Below are 22,895 nucleotides of genomic sequence, written 5' to 3'. Positions count from 1 at the left end.
AAAGCTCTAAATTACTTTATATCTGGGGAAGTGCTAACTGCAGGTAGACACATAGCTACAATCTACAGTGAGAAATGAAATCGTGATACTTTCAATTTTATGAAGAGTAACTTCAGAATGACTTTACTTTGGATTCTATTTTAATCTCAGTATTTCTTCTCTCTTCTCCTCCCTCCAGGCTAATGAAAGTATTGTAACTTTTAGGCAAGACTCACTAAAGGTAGCAATACTGTGAGAAGATCCTCTTCCCCCCACAGCCCCCTCCCCCCCAATGACTTTTGAGACTTAAAACTTGTAAGAAGCATTTTTATTTGTTAATGGGTTACATTAAAGATCACACCTTGCAATATGTAACAACAACATTCCAACAAAGAAATTGCAGAAGTGTATCAATACCAGCCTTGTACAGCAAGCATCTCATAGACACGAGAAGCTGTAGCAAAGCCAGACATACACATCTGTGTAATGAATGTATCCTTTCAATGTAACAATTACTTGTATTTTGGGGTAGAATATCTGGATTTTTTGTTTTTATAAATCTGGATATCATTTCTATGATACTGAGATTTATGACTTCGTTCTTTTAATCAAGTTGTCTTTTCTTTTTGAAGTCTTTCTCACTCTTGACTTTCAAATATTTAAATCTAATTGGTATGTGTCAGGAATGGCTTTCCTACTTTAATGTTAGTATTTAACACTTGATAATGCTTCTGGATTATGTAATGAACAGAATTTACATTTAGAAAGAATCTTGAGGCATATGTGTTGCTATAAAAATACACCCAAAATACGTAGCTGATCAGATAGGCACTTCTTACGCAGGGGGAATTCAGCCATTCTCCAGTGCATCAGAAATTGATCCTTATAGAGAGGAAGCTATCAGATTTTTTTGATGATCCTGGCAGTCTTGTCTAAATGTGGTAGGTCTGTTTCTCACTAAATTTGTTGTGAACAAACTGCTGAAAAGCTTCTTAGTGGTTTTAAAGTAGTTTTTAATGTGTGACTTTGAAGTGGTTTCTTATGCCTTCTTTGTCCCTTATTAATTAATGCTATGACAGAATTTGTGACTTAGTAAAAGTTTTTTAAAGTTATTCAGGAATTGGATGTCCTAGTTGTAGCATTCCTTGTCTTTATTTCCTACATCAGATTTTACAGTCTTGATTATAGTTTTCACCTTGCCTTGACTATGTCCTACACTTAGAAAGGGATACTGCACATCTTCGAACACAGCTTTGATCCTTCTGCTTTTCTGGGCAGTGAGTATCTTTAGATTTGAGAGTCATGTAAGTAAGGGTTGCTAGAGCCACAGTTAGCTTCTAGAAAGTTAACATTTAGAAAGCAGCATTAGAAATGATGATTTCATATAGATAAAAGTTCTTCTAATCATTTAGGGCAAGCCCTAAAACCACCCATGTGATATGTCACGCGTTACATTCTTGAATTCCAGTTTCATAAAGTACATGCTTTTTTGTATGGATAAAATAACATGTGCTGTGGAGGTATCTAGGTAGGATAAGTGTATAAATAGAACTATAACCCCTTTGGGGTACAGCATCAGAAAGGGGGCTGGCTGGATTTGGGCTTGATCCCTTCTGTATTACCAAGCTAAGCACCCATGTAAAACTAAGGAACAGTGTAAAAATTAATGATAGATTGTTTCCCTTGAAGGGAATGTTCTAACTAAAACTGGTTACTTAAGGAAACAATTATCAGCTTTTGAGTTTGAGGAAAATACCTCCATTTAGCCACTTAATATAACAGAACTAATTTTCTTCCGCTTTCTAGACAGATTGACTAGAATAAAGATTAACATAGCCCAGGCTCCACGGGTTTAGATATAGTATCAATTTCCTGGCAGTTTATGTAGGAAAACTAAAAAAAAAAAAACAAAAACAAAAAAAACCCCACAAAACCCCACAACCAAACAAACCCCACTAAAACCCAAAACAAAACAAAACCAAACAAAAAAAAACAAACCAAACAAACAAAACAAAACACTAAACCTCCCCTCCCTCCAAAAAAAAAAAAACCAAACCAAAACAACCCAAACACACAAAAAAACCCGAAAGCCAAAAAAAGAACCACCCTGCAAAACCTCACACCTCATTTGCATTCAGTTGCATGTTTGACATTGCAATTCATTGCAATTCTTTGGCATCATTAAGAGGCTGTGGCTTAAGCTATACACTGCAGTAATTAACCCACACAAACTACAAAATCTGGAATTATAAAATTCCCTTATGGATGGAGGTGAACACATTCTTTTTTCCTTTACTCAGGAAAAGTATCTTCTTATGTTTAAGTTAAGCACTGGAGACTGATCATCTTTAAATCAGTAGAGCAAGCTCTAGTTTTGAATGAGGAGTTTAAACTGTGACAGTTACCAGATACGGAGTAACCTTATGTGAAATAATATAATAATGCACTAGTATCTTCCTCCTTGGTCTGTTGAAAATCTCAATAGAATAGTCATCTTTAGTGCCTTTTCCACCAAATAAATGCAAAGGACTTTCTGATTCATCAACACAGAACTTGCAAGTAATTAAGTTGTTTAGATACCAAGTCAAAATGTGCCAGATGTTATGATGATGGTAGGTGTTAATTATGTAGTAGACTTCAGGTACACTGGTCCGATATACTCCAGCTCTACCGCAGTATTAGATTAATGCACTGACCTTTCTCAGTGTTCCAGAGTTCTCTCTGGAAGAATAATAACCTGTTAAGCAATTTCTAAGAGCGGAGAGATGCTTTCTGTAGAGACAACCAGCCTCAGGAAGGCCATGCAACAGCTGGAAGAGCCCCATCCTTCTTATTGTTCTGCAATAACTGCCTCTTTAAGTTGAAAGGGCTGGAGCAGAGGAAGTCTAGGGCCATGTGCAGTGCCACTAGAGCCTGTTTCCACTGGGACCATGCCCTGCTATAAATCTGTTCTGCATGGGTGATGAGTTATTTCTGGGATCCGTCAGCTACATTAAAACTTTCCTTATGAGACTGTTCATGTGTGCCCAAGTACATATTCCAAAAATGAGAAGGCCAATTGCTGCCTGCTGTTTGCTAGCTCCATCCTTAGCAGACAGATTTCCTGCAGCCATCCACAGATGCATTTTCAAAGGTAAGCAAGAGTAGCCTTTATGAGCCAGGAGAGCTGTACTCCCATTTTAGCTTCTCTGTGGCCAGCAGGTATGTGCTGCCCATATAATGCACTTCTCTTTGAAAAAAAAAAAACATGCATGTGGGGAACTACTGTCACTTTTGGCAGAGAATGTAATGTCAGTGCATGTTTGGTTGGTGTTTTTTTTTCAAAGGGGTGGATTCTACAGGAGCAGTGTAGAGTATGGTTGCACTTCACTGAAGTGTATTTTATTCTCTAACAGATTAAAAGGGCTGGAAGGATGAACAACTCTTCTAATTAAACCAGCTCAGGGCTGGACCAGCATGTATCGTAACTGGGAAAAATTTACTTATCCAGCTCATGTTTTTCTTTCATACTAGCCTATAATGATATAACTTGAAAATACTGCAAAAATAAAATTGGTGTTGGACTGTCTTTGTTGCTACTGAACAAGCTACTTGGCTTTCTGATCTGAAGTACTTTGTGTAAAATACACTCTGTCATGCTAGGATGTTTTCACTCTGTGTAATAGGCTGGGCTTCAGATTGAAGACTTCTGGCTTCCTAGCAGTGAATGTTTTGAGGCATTAGACTGCTCAGCACACCTCAGGAACAGGGCACTTGCCACATGTAAAACTTGAAAACTAATTCTTTAGCACTTCATCTTGGATAATTAAGATGCAAGATTAGGTGTCTTCAGAGGAAGAAGATGCAAGAAGGAAGGGCTGTATTCGTTTCTAGTTTGGGCAACAAGGATTGTGTGTGTAATGGTGTGTATAGCTGAGTTGGCAAGTAGTGACTTGTTAAGCTACTACAAGTTGATTGTACAATGTTACGCTGATTTGAGAATCTTACTAATACTGTTATGATGTAGCATATAGAATCAGGTGAATTTGATCTCCGTTTTTAATTGAGAAAAGTATACTGGGCTGAAAGCCCATAAGTGCTCTCAGCTTGGATAAAATGCTTGGATAAATTCTGGTTCTGTGCACTGTCTCATGTCAGTTCTATATAAATGGCATCATCTAGGCCTAAAACTAAAAGGTCTACTTTCTCTTGGCCAGAAATGGAAAGGTGGTTTTCTCTAGTCCATGGTAAGATCAGGCTTAACTGAGACCTTTTATTGTCGGGGAAGTTAAGTCTTCCTTGAGCCCAAAGCTGTTCTTTGGCTAGGCTTAGAGTGGAGTTAAGCAACTTTGCCACTTGGAATTATTCTTACATTCATGGTAACATCTTTTATGGCATTTTCTTCCTTCTTTTCCCTTCTCATCCTTGAAGCTAATTGGATCGTCCCATGGAGGAGGAACAGAATACTTATAGGGCAGGACTAATCTGAAATGAAACAAATATAAACACTGCTTTTCTTTTTTTTGTGCTCTCAACTGCACAAAGCCTTTCCTTCACTTGGTCTATTTTCCATGTAATCAGATAGACCAGCTTAGACTTCTAAAAGCAAGATTACTTCAATGCTTTTTAACTGAGATGAAAAGTTGAGTAGCTGAAAAATCCATGTGTATTTTATTGACACAAACAGTAGGAGCAGGGGCTCAACCTACTGTTATCAAGGGGTTAAAATCTTGTCCTTCACAAACATGTTCAATGAATGCTGGTGAATGTAGTACAGCTTTTTTTCTTTCCAGTTCACTAATCAAATGTATGTTAGATTTATTATTGCAAAAGTATATACCATAGAAATTTGACAAGATAGATGTGTAAATTATCACTTTGACAGAACTAATGATGCACTCCAAGCACCTTCTGTTTTCCAGCACTTGGTGAGCGACTTCATTAAATATGCAACGACTGTTTGGTGCTGCTCAGACAGTAGTTCAGTTCCTTGTGGAATTGCATTATTACTGGAGGTGTAAAAGAGGCAGGCATGCTAGCTGTTGGGCATCCTGCTGTGATTCTAATGTGCTCCATCTTGTTGGAGCAGTTGTTTGCAGTCTTTTCAGGACAATTACATCCATAACCACAGGACACATTCACTGAAACTATATTACAGATAACAGTTGAGAATGATAACGACTGTTCTTCAGCTGGTTGTGTAAGAGCCAGCGTGAGTGACTTGAGGTGATGGTCAAGCTGCATCCATGATACTTTTTTTGTAGTAGTAGTATTAAAGTATCCCCAGGTAAAACTCAACTTCATCAGCTTTATCAGACAGTCAAATTGTAGTGATGGTATATTTACAGATGGGGATTTTTTTTCTTGAGCTGGGCTGCAAAATACAGTTCCTACCATGCAACAAATTCTTTTGCCCTTCAGTTACGATCTTTGCTCTTGACATGCATGCTTCTAACAATTGTTTTCTAGCAAACTGCAAATTTCATTCTTTCTCACATTATTTGCTTTTTCAGTTGGCATTGTGACTAGCTCATATTCCTTAAGGTATAAACAAATATACTCTGTTCTCCAGAGGTGTCCCTGTAATTTATTATTCTGATGACAGTTTGATGGTTACCCTGAGAACAGGGCACAAAAGATGGCTTGAATTTAGCTTCAGATACTCTTAAAGCATCTGTCTCTCAAACCTTTACTATATCGCATCATACTGACAAATGGATTGTGTTTCAGGCTGACAAGTTAAATGCTATAGTGTGTTTAATGAAAAAATGTCCTTTATTTTGAATGATCTGTTAAATCAGAGTTGATGACTTGGTTAATTAGTATGTGAACACTTAGCCATTTAACAGGACTATTGTGAGACTTCAGTGAAATGAGTTCTTAAATGGCTGGTGTTTCAGCTTTGCTTTGTGTTTGGTATATTTTGTGAATACCTATTTTTACATTGGAAACTAAGCTCTTGTGTAATGGTACGAGCAATTACCAGCCTGTGTAAAAGTTTTTGAATGAAATAAGGTATTTTGTTGATTTAAAACTAGGCTTTAAGCCTTCTCCTTAGAAAACAACTTTTTACTGTTTAAACCAATACTGTTCTAAGTTTGTTTGATTATTGAGTTATGTTTTTACTTTAAAGCAATCAAGAGGTATGGGGTTCCGCTTTTTAGTAATCTCCTCTTCAGTCACTGACTTAAAATGAGTTTTTTGGCTTTTTAAAACTTACTACCAATTCCCTGTTTTAATAGAACATATGATTTCAGCCTAAGCTTCATCTAAATTTCATCATTTCTAAAGAAAGTAGACAGTGTGGAACACAGTCTTCCTCTGGGAGTATGCTGAGCTTAATGAGCTTGATAGTCTGGTGGGCTCAATAAATCAAATAAAGCAAAACATTTCTCATTTTTGAATAAAAGCATTTATCACACAGTGTTTATTCATTCATGGTCACAAGATTGATTGGCTCCTAGAATCCTGCTGTATATTGAAACACTTTGTTTTTGTTTTTCCAGTAGGCAAATTGCGGAAGCGCTGGATGAAGGAGAGCATCTCTGATGTTGGCCTGGGAATGCTGAGATCTGTTAAAGAATATGTGGATCCCAATAACATCTTTGGAAACAAAAATCTTTTATAAAGCCCCGCACAACATTATGTACTAAAACTTCTCCAAAATTACTGTTGAAGTTCTTCCACTTTCATTGTATTGATATCCCAGTAATCAAATATAACATGGACTAAACTCTAAAAACTAGTAACTTACATTGATTTGTGCCACTCCCTTCCCCCTCCTCCCAATAAAGTGTAAACATCACTGTTAATGTTTATGGATTTTTACTTACAATGCTCTTAAACTACTGGGCACAAAGTGTATTACCAACCAGGAAATGCAAATTTGGTTTTCCAGGTTTGGTTAGGCAACACAGCTGACAGTATTTGCAATGCTGGATACTGCCAGATGTTTCTTCCTAAAGCATCCCATGCAAGGAGAACAAAGACTGACAACAGTGTTTTCTACAGAAGCAGCTGCTCAACCCAGCCCCTTGCTAAGGAAAGCTGCTAGGAGACAGATGAGAGAACACCGAGTACCTCACTGTGCTGAAGGATTTAGTACGTAACAGACTTGTGACCAGCAAATACTTAAAGTACAAATGTAGGCTTTGATCAACAGAGACAATGTAAGTCAAACTACTTCTAAAAACTCAGTAGTCTCCCACTGTAGTACTATTGGAAAATCTTACACAATTGAGCTGTTCTGAGTTGTATTTGCATTGCTGGGATAATCTTAAATTAATTGTAGGTCAGTCACTAAGTTTTGTACAATGGACATTTCTCACTCTATGTTGAAAACAGGTTTGTAACAAAACTTTGCCTTCATCTGTACTTCAGTCCTAGTGTGTATGGTTTTTGCTCCTATTTTGTTTGTTTTGCAGAGATGCAAAATATCTTTTTCAGTAAAAAAAAAAAAAAGTTTTGGCTATTCAAATGAAACTGCCCAGCACTGTCTTTTGAAACAGTCTCAACAGTTTAATAAAACACTTAAGTGGACAACATGTCATCCTGAAAGTGAGATTTCCCATTTTAGTTTTGTACAGTTTCCTATGGCCTTTATGAATCATGTATTTACTTCACTAGTAGCCACAATTTTAATTGTCCATTTAACTTTAAGAAAATGAAATATTTTCTTGATCAGTATAGTGTGAAAGTAAGCATTTTTACATTGAAACTTGAATCTTAATCAGTAAAACAAAGTAAAAGTATGTCAATACTCATGATCCATTTTTAAGATGGGTTCTTTTCTTAAAGAGAATTATCCAACCTTTTGATAATTAATGTATATGATTGCATAGGATAGAAAAAATACAGACTATCCTTTGAGGACACCATCTATCTAGCCAGCTGCTTCACAGCTCTGTAGTGTCAGTTTGGACACCTTTTGTATTGATAGTGCCCTTAGTGAGGAGAAAAATATAAAACTGCACTTTTGTTTTTAAACTATTTTAGAATACCGTCTAATTAGCTCTCAGTTTTGGTAATATACCCGAAAGAGTATAAAATGCTTGAAAAATACTGCATATCAGACAACTTTGAACTTGTTTAAAGTTTAATTTCAATTCTATAATTAAAATGATCAAAAAACATGAACACTCAAAACATCACTTTAAAATGCATGCTGTCAAGATACTTAAGGAAAACCTTTTATGATCTGCAGGTCATAAAACAGAGTATTAATGAGATATTTGCAATGCAGCTAGATTTATTTCAAATGGTCTTTGTTTCACAACATTTCAACATAAAAATCTACTCTCCTGTATTTTTGGTTTTGGCCCCCAGAGTTCATATTTTGGCAGCAACCAAAACAAGAGGTGTAGTCTGTTTTAGGAAAGTGACTCTCAGCACTGTGGTTAAGTGTTCCTTAAGTACACAATGGTGTCTCAGCAAAATGAATCTGTACATATTTATGCAGGGGACTTCCTTGTCTCGCATGCTGCACGATGGTGACTACATGGCCACAGCTGGCATCTTGCTGATGACTTGTATCACTCTGAAATAGAGACCTTTCTAGGGGTTGGTAAATATGAAGGGTATTTATGTGCCTCAATGATAAGTATGTCTAACTATGAAGAATCAGTTTTGAAGGAAAGTATGTGAAGTCTTTTTGCAGAATGACAGCACAAACAGAACAAGTAGTCAAAGCTCAGTAATACTGGTCTCAAGATTTTGACCTGAAGTACTACACAGCTCTAAACGGTTCTCAATTTTCTGACTGTGGTTTCCCCATCCCTTTTTTGTATTGAAATTACACTTATACTCTATTTCTAACCTTTAAATGGCCACTGGCTTCTGAAGTGATTTAAAATGCAGTAAAGATTTTTACTGCATGTCAATTGTCCTATGGGAAGGTGAAATAACAGGCTATAAGGCTCCCAAAGCACTGTCATGGGATAGCTCTGAGGAAAAGATTAACTACAAATGTAATGGATATTTTTTTCTAATGGCCACCCTATTGCTGTCTTCCTAAATATTTTTCTATCTTATGAACTGGTCAGAGCTTAATGAAGCTGCAGTTGAAATGCATGTATTACTGACTCTTTAATTTCACATTTAAATTCCCAGTGAAAATAGAGAAAAGTGTAATGCAAGTTCAGGAGACCTAGATACACATAGATCATTACCCATTTGAAAATCTTCCCTTCTCTAGTACTAAAGCTTTCCACCACTCTGCCTTCTGTATTCTGTACTTTCTTCCTAAAGACTTCACTTCCCATAGTTGCAGCCTGTTCAGAGATGGAGTTTGATCCATGCAGATCAGGAGCGTATCTTGGCATAACACATTATTTTTTCATTTGCTTGACTCTTTTGGCCATATGTAAGTTGCAGGCAGTTTTAATTAAGTTTGTTATGACTTCCACTTACACAGCTTCTGCTCTCTTTGAAGGAGGAAAGGTGCAGAGTGAGTAGGGCTTGACTGCAAAATGTGTTTCTATTAGAGAGACTTTTATAAAAGTTTTGAGGGGAAATAAGAAAACCTGTTAGAAACTGATCCAGGGTCTAAATCTTACAGTCAAAGAAAAACGTGTCTCTTCTTGACTTGATTTACAGTATATTGGTTGAGTTAGAGATGTCATCTTTGCCTTACAGCTGTGAACAGAGGCCAGGCCAAATAGTTCTTCTGTAGCAATGTTAATTAACTGAAACCAATTTCAAAGGCGGGGATACATTAGCGCTGAAATCCAGAAAACACAAATTGCTTCTCAATCTTGGAAATGTATGTTTATCAAGGTTGTAATTTAACTTTCTGCAAATAAAGCCAAACAGTGTTTGTCATTTTAGTGTGAGATTAACTGTAAAACTTCAGTTGTAATGTTAAGAGATTATAGAACCTTATATTATTAATAAAAACAAAATGGGCCTAAACAATTATGTGGTTTTGTGTTGAAACTAAACAAATGTATTCTATGAACTTGTCATCTTTGGTTCATTTTAATTTGGTGGTGAACTCTTACCTAAGGAAAACTATTAGGAAGGCTTTGGCACTTGCAGAGAGAAATGAGACTGAATTTGTAAATGTATGCTAATAGAAGCTCTGCTTTTGTGTCCTGTGTAAAACAAAATCGGAAAATGAGAGAGTATTGGCAAAGGAAGGGCAAAACAACACCTGAACACAAGTCTACTCAGTTCAGAAATTTCACCTCCTTAGTGTTCCCTGTTTGGGCAGCAAGGGGACCACATTCAACTGCTCTTGGAAAGTTCTCTCAATGTAATCCAGAAGCATACCTTATCTTAGTTAGCTTCCCCATGCTTCAAAGACCTGTTTTATTAAGCTATTGCAACACGTATATGGTTTCCTGCTGTTTCATGCATGTCTCATTTAAAACCTCCTTGTTACAGGCCCTGGAATCTGCTTGAAATTTCTGTGTGCAAGAATGCGCCGCATGTGAGCAGAAGAGGTATTTCTGAGTTATCTGCATTATTGCTGTAAAGCCTTTATGCGTTAAGCTAAAATGGCTGAAACTACATCTTGCTTGAAAGGCGTTATCTTACGTTGATGCAGTTTCTTCAACGAGTATTCAAAAACTGCAAAAGTCATAGTATGTAGGGGACAGGAGAAGTAATGACATGGTTTAATTTGTAGAACTATAATCATTTTTCAATATTACCCAATTTTTTTTGTGTGCTTGTTCACAGGAAGGAGAAAACTACCTGACATTCAAGCATTTTATTTGTGTTTCCCTTCTATTAACACCATAAAAATGCAGTATTTTTATTTAGAGATCTAGATAGTCTCAATTTGAAGGAGATGCTAGATGATATACTTCTCTCAGAATGACAACCAGATCCAATCAGTGTTCCCTTGATTTAAAATAAGTTTTATAAAAAGTTGGACCTGAACTTGCAGCTGTGTAAATACTGTAGGTGCACTGTTCATGGTTTTGTGGTCCCAACACTGACTCTGAATTCCACATTACCTTTAACATAAATCGATGTCTTTCCCTAGGCTCTTTATGGAGACCAGAATTGGCAGGTGGTTTCTTGCTTTGTGTTCAACTTTAAGGTCTGCTGTGGTGCTCAGGAGCAGAGGTGGTCAAAGATATTTTTCAAAAATGTTTGCCATGCTGTCTTTTAAAAATACTAATGCTGTCATTTTGAAATTACAAACTCAGTTTTAAAAGTATGTGGATATAATACTTTATATCTTATTGTTACTTGCAGTATTTACCAATACAAGTTGCAATAATAGGCACCTCTACTGAAATGCTGTGAAATGTTTCATCTATTAATTTGTTTTTGCACTTTGGGAAAACAAAGCATTGGACTTTTTATGGGAAACTTCATGAATGTTTCATTTTGATTCAGAATAAAGCTAAATTTGTTTCAATTGACTGTTCAGAAACTCCACTATAATGTTCCTATTTGAGAAGCATTCAGCCTATTTCTACCTTCGTGGTAGTATGCAACAGTCCCCAAGTATTAGGGACATAACAGCTTTTAAATGAATTTATTTATTGTAGTCCTATAAAGTATCATAGCAGCCTTCTAAAGGGTGAAATGGAAGTGTTGATCACAACCTACAATTTTGTAGGTATACAAAAAGATGATGGACAAAACCCTATGATGTGACTGTAATCATGTAAAGGTTAAGCTGATGCTTCTAGAACTTCAGATCAAATTAAGAAATAAGTGAATTTTTTTTTTGTTTAAAAATCACATTTTAAAATTAAACTATATTTTCTAATGATGAAGAATGTCAAATGATTGTCACAACTTTGCAGTTCAACATCATGTGGCTTGTCCTAGTGTGGCTGACCTCCCAAGATGCTTCTACAAAGCAAAATACAAAGTGAACGGTCTTAAGACAGGGCTTTGATAGAGCTACTCCCATTTGAGGCTGCTGGAAGAGCTTGGCTCTGTTCCCACTGGTAGCACAGACACTCTGAGCATGTGGATATCTGGCATTGCTATTACACCAGTCAGTGCTAGCTCAGCAACATACTTTTCAAAGCACTTCGAAGACAATGAAAGGCATTGATGTTACATACTCAAAAGAAGTTCACCAAATACTGAAAATATAAAAGGGCAATTTGATAAGTTCAGTTATTCATAAATTGGTTATTGATAGTGGCATTGATAAATGCAATCTTGACTAGGCACAAGCCTGAGGATGTGGGAGTAATGAGAAGGTCCAAACACAGCCGCTGACCTTTCTCCCTCGCAGCCCGTGGCAGCAGCCAGCAGTATTTCCTGTCTCGCTCTGTTCCTGCTGCTGCGGAGCAGGAAATCCTGGCTGCCCAGAGGCGAGGGTTAAAAGCCCTTCTGAAACAAGAAGGGACACACATGCTCACCTAGCAAATATATAGCAGCTGGGTAAATACATGTAGAGATGAGGCAATAAAAGCTGGTCATTAAGGAAAGTAAATCTGGCTCATGTTAGAAAGCAAATGTAAGGCAGACGTGGGTGAGCTGAACGCTGCATGAAAATGGCAGGTTTAGAATGACACTTGTTGACAAGACTTAGGTATGATACTGACCACAGTCCGGGCTTAGAGCATAGTCCCAGCTATATTTGAAGTTTGTTCCTTGACTTGCTTAGGAGCGAATTCTGGGTTTAGCCTGATTTGCTAGGAAAACAAAGCAAATGCAATCTCTCTGCTGCTTAGTTTTCTCCTTTCTTCTCCCTTTGCCCCCACCAAAGCTTTTGAGCTTCTTGGACAGCTTCAGCCAAACTCGAATAAGACAGAAGTCTCAATGTATTAAATTCTTGCAGGTTTTTGTGGAAAATACCAACCCTAATTTGGGCTGGCAAGAAAGATAAAAGCTGAAATGTCAGCTCAAACCATGTTAATAACAGAGAATCTGTGTGGTAAAAAAACAAATGTTAGAGGCTGTACATCCACTTCAGATGGTCGCTGTGCTCTGCCTCGCGGTTCTTCTTGGACCCTTAAAAAACTCTGATGAGCCACAAGGCAAAATGGCGTTTAAGTACAGGGCAACACTGTTCTTCCAGTAAGTTTTTTTTAAATTAAGATTTTCTTAATAAATGAAGGTTTTGTCTTTCTCTGTTCATGCTTATAACTATTTTATGCCCAAGTTCTCAGTTGTGCTCAGCTTTACGGTTTAGCATGTTCTAGCACAGGAACATGAAGAACAGAAGCTGCTGGCTTCATTGAGATGGTACTGGAGCTCAGTTTATATGTGCAGAAGTGCCTCAAATAGATTGTAGTTGGTAGCCTTCTCCTTAAGAGCTGAGATCCCTTTAAAGCATAGCATTAAAAACAGTCTGCAGGAAACAAGAACAAGGTGTAAAAAGGGGTTGGGGGGAGAGAAGGGGAAGGAGAAAAGATGCTGGAAGAAGACAGCAATAAGCTGGGTCTGTATGTGTGTTAATGAAGTCTTCTGATAAAGAGTTGCTCTAGCTTTACAAGTGTGGAGTGCTTCCACATTGTTACCCAGAGTGTGGTTTATGGTTTTTAGATGGAGGAGATGAGTGACTCCTGCCCAAGGGGCAGTGGAGAAAGGCTTTTGAGAAGGCTTTTACTCCTGTGGAGTGTGAAGGTTAGCACTGCAACCTGGAACGCAGAGGCTGTCCATCTGCAAAGCTTCAGCCAGCAGCACAGCCCATCAGCACGCTTAATAAAAACTTCTTTGTACAACTTCACCTGTCTGTTGCATGACTTATTGCTAATGAAATAGTGATCAGGAAGCAAAGAGAATTGCTAACGGGGAAAACAGAGCAAGGGCAGTGCAAGCCCGTGTCTTGCGTGTATGGCTAAATTACACTGAAATGAACATCTGGCAGCAGCAGCCAGGCAGAAGGGACCTGGTTGCTATAGAGAAACGATAAATTTAGGACGGTAACAAATCTGCTGCCTTGGTTACAATTTAGTACTTTTTTAAGGCCGATGAGAGGAAATCAGTATCTCTTCATTTGTAGAGCTGCGTGCTGCTCTGCGGACATGAATAAAACATGACATTATTTCCTGTTCTTTTCAGTAGCTCATGTAAGACTCCCCTACATATCTGGGCTTGAGTAGTCAGCATTCAGGTGTTTACAGATGAGCATTTGTGGGCTGGCCTGCTCAGCCATGCTACAGTGCTTTGGGTCCTTCCACCCAACCTCTATCACAGCATGATTTACATTACTAAAACCAAAATTATCCTTGTCGCTGTTGCAGAAAGGATAGGCTGCTTATTATCTGCTCCTTTGAAAAAAATGGTAGAAGAGCAAAAGAGTTGCTTTAGTTTTCTTTTCTTTGTTTTAAAACCACATACTGATATGCTACAGCTGCAGACCAGCCAGCACACATCAAAGTTAAAACAGCTGTGAGCGGTAGGGTAGGGAACGTGTGATAAATGATACGTTTGTAATGAGTTACACAATTGCAGAGACACTATAGCAATCAGCAAGAGCTTCAGCAGCCAGAACACAAGTACCTACCACTGAAGTTAAATGCAAATTCCCTTAACAGTGAGCTGAGCAGGTTGTATAAACACAGGGACTAGTGTCTAGGAGTAATTGTGCTTGCATCCCTTAGCCTCTGCGTTGCAGAGCTGTGTGTTTGCTGCTGACGCTTTCAGCATCTTGAATCGTAACTGTGACGTTACACTTCTACTGTGAGTCTGAACCATGGGGTTTGCTCATTGCTTGCAAATAAGCTCTTCAGAAACACAATGGTTGTGCACACTGACTTCCCGGGAAGCTGGCTGGGGAGCCGCGTGCCGAGACAGCAGAGGTTTGCTGGTCTCCCGCCAGGCTGGACTGCGTGAGTGTTTAACGCACAGGGAGCCTAGCCGCCTCACAAGGGCTGGTTTTGTTCTCTGCATTTGCAAACGCCTGCCATTTTATTCCAGATGGACTTTTCTTGCTCTGGCTGTGTATATTCTGATCTTGAGAGAGGCAGCTTTGTCCTTCATGTGGCTTCCAGCCCTGTCCGAGCACATCTCACCTGCCTTCGCCATGTCACGCCTGGACACACGCACCCCACCTATCCTCACAGCCACGGAGGTAAAGCTCTTCCCTCTGGGGAGGGAATATCTAAGCAAAGGAGAAAGAAGTCAGAAACCACTCTCTGAGGGCTGCCAGCCTGAAAGACGATGGTTGGCCCTTTCCCCACTGCGAATGACTCACCCTCTTTCCCCCCCTCCCCAATGATAACAATAGGCTCCAGCTGTATTTTGGTGCCAGGTGAGGAGGAGGTTGGTACACCTGGAGGGAGGCAGAGGTCAGCCCTCACCTGGGCCCTCTCCCTCAGCCACAGCTTTTGTCTGCTCAGGGGGAGGCTGCTGCCTGCTCCTGCCCCGGGTATGTGCTGAGGCGGGGCTGCAGCCTCCAGAGCGGGCACTCTCCACAGAGCAACATGGCCGACCAGAGCGGGCAGGGGCTGGCAGGATGCTCCCTGTTGAGGTAAGAGGATATGCTTGTGAGGACGCTGGTGATCTTGTCGCCTCCCTGGCTGCTTGCTGATAGAAATGTGAGGGCTTGGAGCCCATGGCCGGGGAGGGAGGGAGTGGGAAATCTGCAGCAGGGCCGTGCCTGGCAGAACAGGGAGCCCTGAGAGGGCCCTCTGGGCAAAGGGGCTGGGAGGTGATAGCAGAACAGCACCTTCCTGGGCCAAAATGGAGCCACACGAGTGGCCCCCGCAGAGACCAGCCTGTGGAGCGGGTCTGGGGGAGCCTGGTCTGCCCCCGGGAAATGGGGAGTTCAGGAGAGGCCCTGAGCATGGCTGTGTGGGGCCCAGCTTCCTTGTGCTGTATCTGTGTGTCCGTAGGTACCTCTTGGCTTTTGCTTGTGTTTTGCATGTGTTGAGGTGGGGTTCAAATGGCTCATGCTCCACAAAACACTGAGAGCTGTGAGTCCCGAATGACTTAAAGGTACTCTTTCGTTTCTGTGCAGTTATTTTAGTTGCTTGTGATGACCATTCTGTAAATTATGTTCTGCCTGTGTTTATAAGCAGCTAACCTGCATGTACCCAGCCTGACCTTGCTAATGGACCTATTTTTTTGTATGTTGAATGAGCTTGAGGTTAGCAACTGCTCAGCTGCGGAGCAAGGACAGTAATTGTTTGCCTTTGTGCTCTGAAATCCAAATCTTGCTTGGTATGCTGAGGCTTCTGAAAGCAGGAGGCTTCTGTGGTGCTGCTGTGGGTCACCTGTGTATTGTGTACTTTGGGTTTGGCTTTTAAATCACCCCTCCTTTGTATGCTGTTTCTGTCACCTTTGAAACATGTGACTGTGAAATGTCGATGCACGTGCTTACAATTTTGGATGTGAAGAATGGTGCCATTTCAATCTTTGCTGCTTTTACAAAACAACACATATACAAAAAAAATCCTGTATAGTGGAAGCTACAAGTGAATTTGCTCCTAACCACTGTACAACAGTGACTTGGGTATAACCTGCCCATAAAACTCCCCAGCTGCTCTAGCTCTTTTCCTGTCAGAAGGCTGGCCATAGAATAAATTAAGAGTACAGAACTGAAACCAAGATGTGAAATTAAATTTTTATTAAAGTAAATCAGGTCCTGGATTTATTTTAAAGAGTGAGGCAATAAAAGTGAACATATAAAAAATTGCAATTTAAAATAATGTACATTCTTTTTACGTCATTTCTCTGTTTTCAATTTTATTGGTACAACTGAGTTATATTTACTTAAGTTGCATGCCTGTGTTTTTCCAACTGTGATGGTGGCTTGTGTGTTTGATGCCCTTCGCTTTTGGGATGCCATGGAGAAAGCAAGGGGAATGTAGTGGGAAAAGGAAACCACAGAGACCTCATTACAGCTCCCCAGTTTGCCACCATCTGGCACCAGCACAACGTAGGGCTGCCCAGAGGTCTCCTTATTTCACTGTGGGGGAGGAAGCCTCAGGCTTCTACCCCCACGTGAGGTGTCCTGCAGCTCCCACGGCTCCCCAGACCTCATGGGTAGGCAGTTGCCTGTGCTGCAGAGCCCCTGCTGTTGTCCTGCACGTTGGTGGAGACCCAGGCCCCTTCCGGGTGCTCTGCACATGGCCTGGGGAAATAGGGAGAAGGGATGACTGTGTGGGTGAGGATGATGTCTGCAGGCATCAGGAGAACAGGCTGTTTAACTATTAATTAACTATTATTGTTTAACTAGTGAGGCTTACTGTCCAGAGCACAATTTCTCTGTACTTCAACAGCAATGGTAGCAGGAGTGAAACATTTGGATTATATTGAATTGCATTACTTGTTGATCCCATCGATGTGTTTTTCTTGATTCACTGCAAGTAAAATAGAGGGTCTTCCCTCTTGCTTCAGGATTTGCTGGAGTAAGGAGGGAGAGCCCTTATTTCCTTTCCGGATTTTTCTGAATAAAAGGCTGGAGGAGCACAGGGAGGAACAGGTGTGTAAGTGGGCGAGGTGCATATTGTACCCAAAAGGGATGTTGTGTTTGACATGGATGCAAAAGGAAGAATCACCTGAGTGGAACAGAAAACTGACTTTAGAAATAGTATTTAACTCTGCTTGCGTAGTTTGTTTATGCTCTCTCTCCATCCCATTTGTTTGCAGAACTGCAGTCTCAGTCCTGCAACTACCATCTTTACTTTAAAGATGCACTAACTATAATGGATCAAGCTCACATCTCATGATAGTCCAAAACGCTGCTCCGCATCTATAGTGGTGCCATCCACAAGGGGCTGGCAAGGTTAGTCACCTCTGTCATAGACACTACAGTTACTTTCAAGCACAAAAAGAAACTTTCACGTGTTTGCAACTGAAAATTGCCCTATTTGTGTTGGCTAGCAAAGGCTGCAGGGGCAACACGTTTTAAGGCATTGGGGCAGGTTTGCTCAGTGTGGATACAATACTGCATTATTCTTCTGAGTTTCTTCTGCAGGTTACACCAGCAGAAACAATTTCTGTGCTTCTGTTGGTGTCTTTCTTTTTGGATGATAGGGACACTAATTGAGTCTACACTGGCAAAGTTGTGGAGACATTTTCATGCAGGACAACATTTTCCTCTATCGTTGGTTCTCCTGGCATTTGATAAATTTAATGAAAACAATTTGTCTGTTTCACCTTGTTTATAAAGTTGGAGGGAAAATATTTAGTTTATTTCATGTGGACAAAAGATTGTATTTATAATGAAGTGTCCTGAGTCAGAACTGTCCACTCTGGAGCACTCATGATTCAGCAGCTTGAAAATGAACCTATGGCAGATCTGTGCTCGTGCTTCCCGATGCTCCCTTCTCCTCTCAAATGTGGGGTAAGCTGCATACTTAGTGGTGGTCTTAATTCACATCAAGGTAGTCTATGTGGAGAATTAATACGGATTAGCTACATTAATGCAACCATTGTGTTGATAATTCATTCTCTAGTTTACCAGACATACTTAATGTCTCTATGTGGATAAAATGCTGAACTACCTATCCTGGAGCTATGGTTTCTCAAAAATTGCACAGTCGAGCACTAATCTGCAGAGCTGATGTTCCTCTCTGGCATTTGGGAATGGGCAAGGTTATTATTTTGACAACAGGATGCCGTTCTGGCCTGCCGCATTACTGTTGCCCTCTGGCCCTTCCACTTTGGGATGCGAGAGATGCAAAGGATGCGTCTGCTGCAATGCTGGGGCAGAACAGAGGGGACTAAAGCTCTTCTGGTTTCTCTGCTGTTACCAGCATATTGCCATCTGGAAATTACTGAGGGAGCCTGTTAATTCAATTTTATTACTGTATATTTTAAAGACTGACAGAGAAGCCCAGGGCTTGGGGACAGGTCTTTGGTTTAGTTTAGTCTAAATCAAAATAAATAATAAAATCCTCATGAAGATGTACAGGCACTGTGAGATACTTATCCAACCTGACACAATGAAAAAATAAACTAATGATGTTTTATAGGCTCATGAAAAAAATATTTACTTACCTCATATGACTGTGCCAATAAAGTTTTAGACAGATTAAAAGCAAAGACGGATGCTAATGTTCATACCAGTCACTTTGCATATGAAAAAAAAACAAATAAGGAAACACAGTTATCCCAAATCTAAGCTTGCCAAATCTGATTTAAATGCATTAATATCTGGTGCAATGTGTACTCATTTCTCTTCTAAGACCAAGAAAGTTTTGGTATAGATTTGGCAAGCCCCTTAAGACAGTTGAAGAAAAATGGTACAAACGTATATTGGGTAAGGTTTTGGATCAGAGTATGCAGTTTAGGAATGCAACTAAGCTTGAAATTAGGCTATGTTGGTCTGTGCAGTTGTTTCTAAAGATACATGTGATATATCAGTGGCTGTTAGAGTAAGGTTTTGTTCACCAAAAAGACATGGCACTTGCAAAGTAAGTGTATGAACCCAGCTGAATGGAGCTGAATGGAGCTGAATGCCATGGTGAGTACAAGTACATTTAAGTGTTCAAGTGTTTTAAGTGTTTGCCCAGGAAGTATAAATGCTGAGGAAAATGGGGGGATACGAGCAAATCCTCTACCTAGCACAGTATTCACAAAATCCACGCTGCATGCCAGAAATTATATTGGTTGTATATGTGTTTCTTAGATGGGAATTACTTTTGGCACAGAGGTGCACTTCTGTTGTGATTTGCAACCCCTGCTAGAAAAAGCCAGAATGGTAGCTCTAACATTAGGAAACTTTGGAATCAGAATTTACCACATGGATAACTCCATAATGAAAACACCCAAGTTTTGTCTGTACAGCACCTGCCAACCAGTCCCAGTGAACACAGTGACAAGGCTGGTGAGGGCTTGGGGTGGCCAAGCTGGGCAAAGTTCAGGCAAGTGTGCAAACATGCACATGTGAGCATAAAATGGAGCATTTGGTAGATGTTACCAAGGAGGGGAAGTTTTGTTTTGAGGCTGGAACAGTTCACAAGAAAGATGGAGATATCTAAAAATGACCAATTCAACACATCTGTGGTACTGACTACCGTACAAGCACGCATGTTGCCTTGCAGGGTATCAGCAGTACTAGCCTTTTTCCCACAGACTATACCAAATAACTAATGAATTTCCATATGGGAACAATTCTCAATGGCTCTGAGAAAGGATGCCGATGCTCTGCCACGTCCTTGCTAATGACTTGCAAAGTCCTGCAGTCGTATGGCACTGGCTTTCCTCTTTTCCTGGATGACAAACTGATGGTGCATTAAGAGACTGTTTAAAAATGTTTACTTTTTTCCTTGAACTTGGTCTTCCACCGAAGTGAATATGTGATGTGCAAATATCAAAAACGTACAGATAAAAAATGGGAGAGAATATGGTGTGCGCATTGTGAACGAGCCCAGACAAGTGCATCAGGAGTGGCTGGGATTCACGACAAGACAGTGGTGATCTGATTACCACTGAGAAACGTGACATACTGACATGGAGCTGCACTTGAACTTTGAATAAGGTGAGCTGCTCTTTAGCAGCGTACTCAGACGCAAGCATACTTCATGTCTCTAATATTCTCTGGATCTTATTTCTGGCTGGGAAAGACCTCCATATCTGATTATATCTGGGATGAGTTTGTCATAAGGCAACACACTTCTGAGAAGGATAATTTTTTTTTTCCTTAACTAGTTTATTTTAATTCAGATCTGCAAACTAACTTGTAAAACAATGTGCACAAATTGTCTCCCATATTCCTGCCCATGGGACATCTGTAGTTGGCTTTTATTTTTTTAAATCTGATTTGAAAATATCTGAGCAGCCATGAGTGTGATCAAGATTAACTGCTATGCAAAATGACTGCTTTCAGAGAAGAGTGCTGACCAGAGCTCAGCAAGAACAAAAGGAGTGAGCTCTGTTAGGTGATACAAATATACTGTGAAAAGATTGGCAATGCTTATGATCTTACCTCTATTTTCTGTAACTGTTTCCTTTCTTAAAAAAAAAAAAAAAAGTAAACCAGAAGCCAACAAGATACATCTGCATATGTCAAATCAGTGCTGTAAGCAGTGAGCGGAGCAGAGGCCAGCCTGGTGGGCTCTGGGTCAGGCCTATAAATCAATGCAATGGGTGTTCAGGGTGGCCTATGAGCCTCTTGGTCCCTCCCCTCCTTCACATGCATGCATCATTATTTTCTAATTGGCCACCCTGCACTAAAGTGGATGTTTCTGGCCCCTTTTCCAGACATGCCCATTACTGTAAGTGCTACATGAGTGTGAAGTTTGGTGTTTCCTTCCTGAGCCACTTTCAGAAAGACTCCAACCTTTTTATCATTTGGAGCTACAGTAAAAGCTGTCTACATGCTCCCTGGCAGAGTGAGCAACCCCATTTCCGAGCACTTGAGCTAAGCACTCACTGACTGATAAAGCTGCCGCTGTCTCCTACCAGCCATGCTGGAATGACATACTGGACAAAGGAGTCTCCATCTCTTCTGTCTTCTCCAGCGCTGGCCAAAAGCAGTCTGAAAATACAGTAAGTCTTCAATTAACTCTAGATCAAAGATCACCTTATGACTGCAAAGAAAGTTAACTCTCACTTTAAAGCATGGTGGTGCAGGTTGGAATGCTAAGAAGAAAGATACTGAAAAACAAATGGATGACGGAGTGTTTACTTAGAGTTGCTGGACTTATCCTCTGTTCTTAAAAAGCATTTGCTATTGCCACCACGCAGCAGCCAAAGATCAGTCTGATGTTGTTATTTCAGTTTTCTGAAATGAGTTTAAAGTGTTTAACATAAAAGTTGTAATCACGATTAGCAAGCTGCTGCTTTTTTTTTTTTTTTTAATTGAGTAAATGCCTTTCAAAGTCCTTGTCCTCATTTTCCCATTGCTTGCATTGTATACAGCAATCATAAGATCTCACAGGAAAAACTGAGCAAGCTGATCACTACTTTTATCAGTGTACACTAGAAAATTACCAGCTGGGGCTGGCAAGCTTCTTCCATCAGTTCTTTTACAGTGTCCGTCATGATCTAGAGGAACCTTGGTCAGAGAAGGAAGAAGATTCCCAGTTCATTTAACCTTTGGGCTTTCTGGAGGTGTAACAACAGGAGTATTTATTACTGCTGTTAATTTTTAATGGCCTTACTAAAGGCCAGCAAATCCTCAAATGTTTGCTGGGCCCCCAGCCCAGCTGTGAGTAATGAATGGTCTGTGACAAACCCTGATGTGAATTCAGCTCGCACAGGGCAATTAACTATAAACATGAATTCACTGGCTTCCTTTGTGACAGTTATCTTTATCTCTCTTGTGGATTGAGCCAAAGGATCTGCTCCAAAGATCCCAAACTTTAAGACATTCTAAGTCTCCACACAAACACTGCAATTCAGAGCCATCTCTTAATCACCGCTGGCCTAGGCAAGAATTAGAGGTGCAAGGCTGCAACATCAGAAAGGATCGTTCTCTTGGAAAACACCTGGGAAAAAGCTTCAATTGAAAAGAACTAGCCTGTTAGGTTGCCCACTCTCCCTGTCCCAGCTGACAGAAGATGTCACCTCTCTTGTTGAGCCCTTCAGTTTCACCGTAGTCGCTTCTAGGTTTGTTCTCCTGGTCTCTCCCCATGCTGCAGTCCCCTGGCCAACAAGGCATGCATCCCCCAAGAGGAGACTTCCTCTCATGGGAAATGGCCCTTCCCAGATAAAAGTGCAGGTCCAAGTCAGGCAGCTATGCTAATAATTGGCTCTGAAACAAGGACTACCCGTCAGTTTTTCCAGACTGACCCTTCCAAAGTTTCGGGATGCCTTCCTCACTTTGTGTTACATCTCCCTTTTTTTTTTTTTAAAACAAAACAAAACCTGAGTCTGACTTCTGTTAGCTACTTTTGGTGGTTTGTTGAGCTTAGCTTGGTTTTTGTGTTGTTTTATATGAAAATATAATTCTTTCTGTGGGTGCTGGGTTATGGTTATGAGGTGTTAATGGGCCCTGTCAGAGCAATCGCGAGTCCTGGAGCACATTAGGGTTTGCTTTGGGCCTTTATTTCATTCTCCCTACACTACAGCTTGAATATGCGTTCGTTTACTGTTTGGCTTTACCTCTGTCCCATTGCTTT

General features: G+C 40.1%; 1 protein-coding gene across 3 annotated transcripts in view; it reads left to right on the top strand.

Moving 5' to 3' along the window:
- The window catches only part of AGPS (alkylglycerone phosphate synthase), a 64,929-nt gene extending 55,056 nt beyond the window's left edge, over positions 1 to 9,873 (top strand). For 2 of the 3 annotated variants that reach the window (XM_068407766.1, XM_068407764.1), the window contains one exon: positions 6,465 to 9,873. In XM_068407766.1, coding sequence (XP_068263867.1) covers positions 6,465 to 6,586 — 122 coding nt within the window. In that variant the 3' untranslated portion in view covers positions 6,587 to 9,873. The remainder of the gene's footprint in view (positions 1 to 6,464) is intronic. The other variant, XM_068407765.1, reaches the window with a different exon arrangement.
- Positions 9,874 to 22,895: the final 13,022 nt, after the last annotated feature.

This window comes from Nyctibius grandis, chromosome 9 (assembly GCF_013368605.1).
Source record: "Nyctibius grandis isolate bNycGra1 chromosome 9, bNycGra1.pri, whole genome shotgun sequence".
NCBI classification, from domain to species: Eukaryota; Metazoa; Chordata; class Aves; order Nyctibiiformes; family Nyctibiidae; genus Nyctibius; species Nyctibius grandis.
This window is presented reverse-complemented; position numbering and strand designations above follow the sequence as displayed.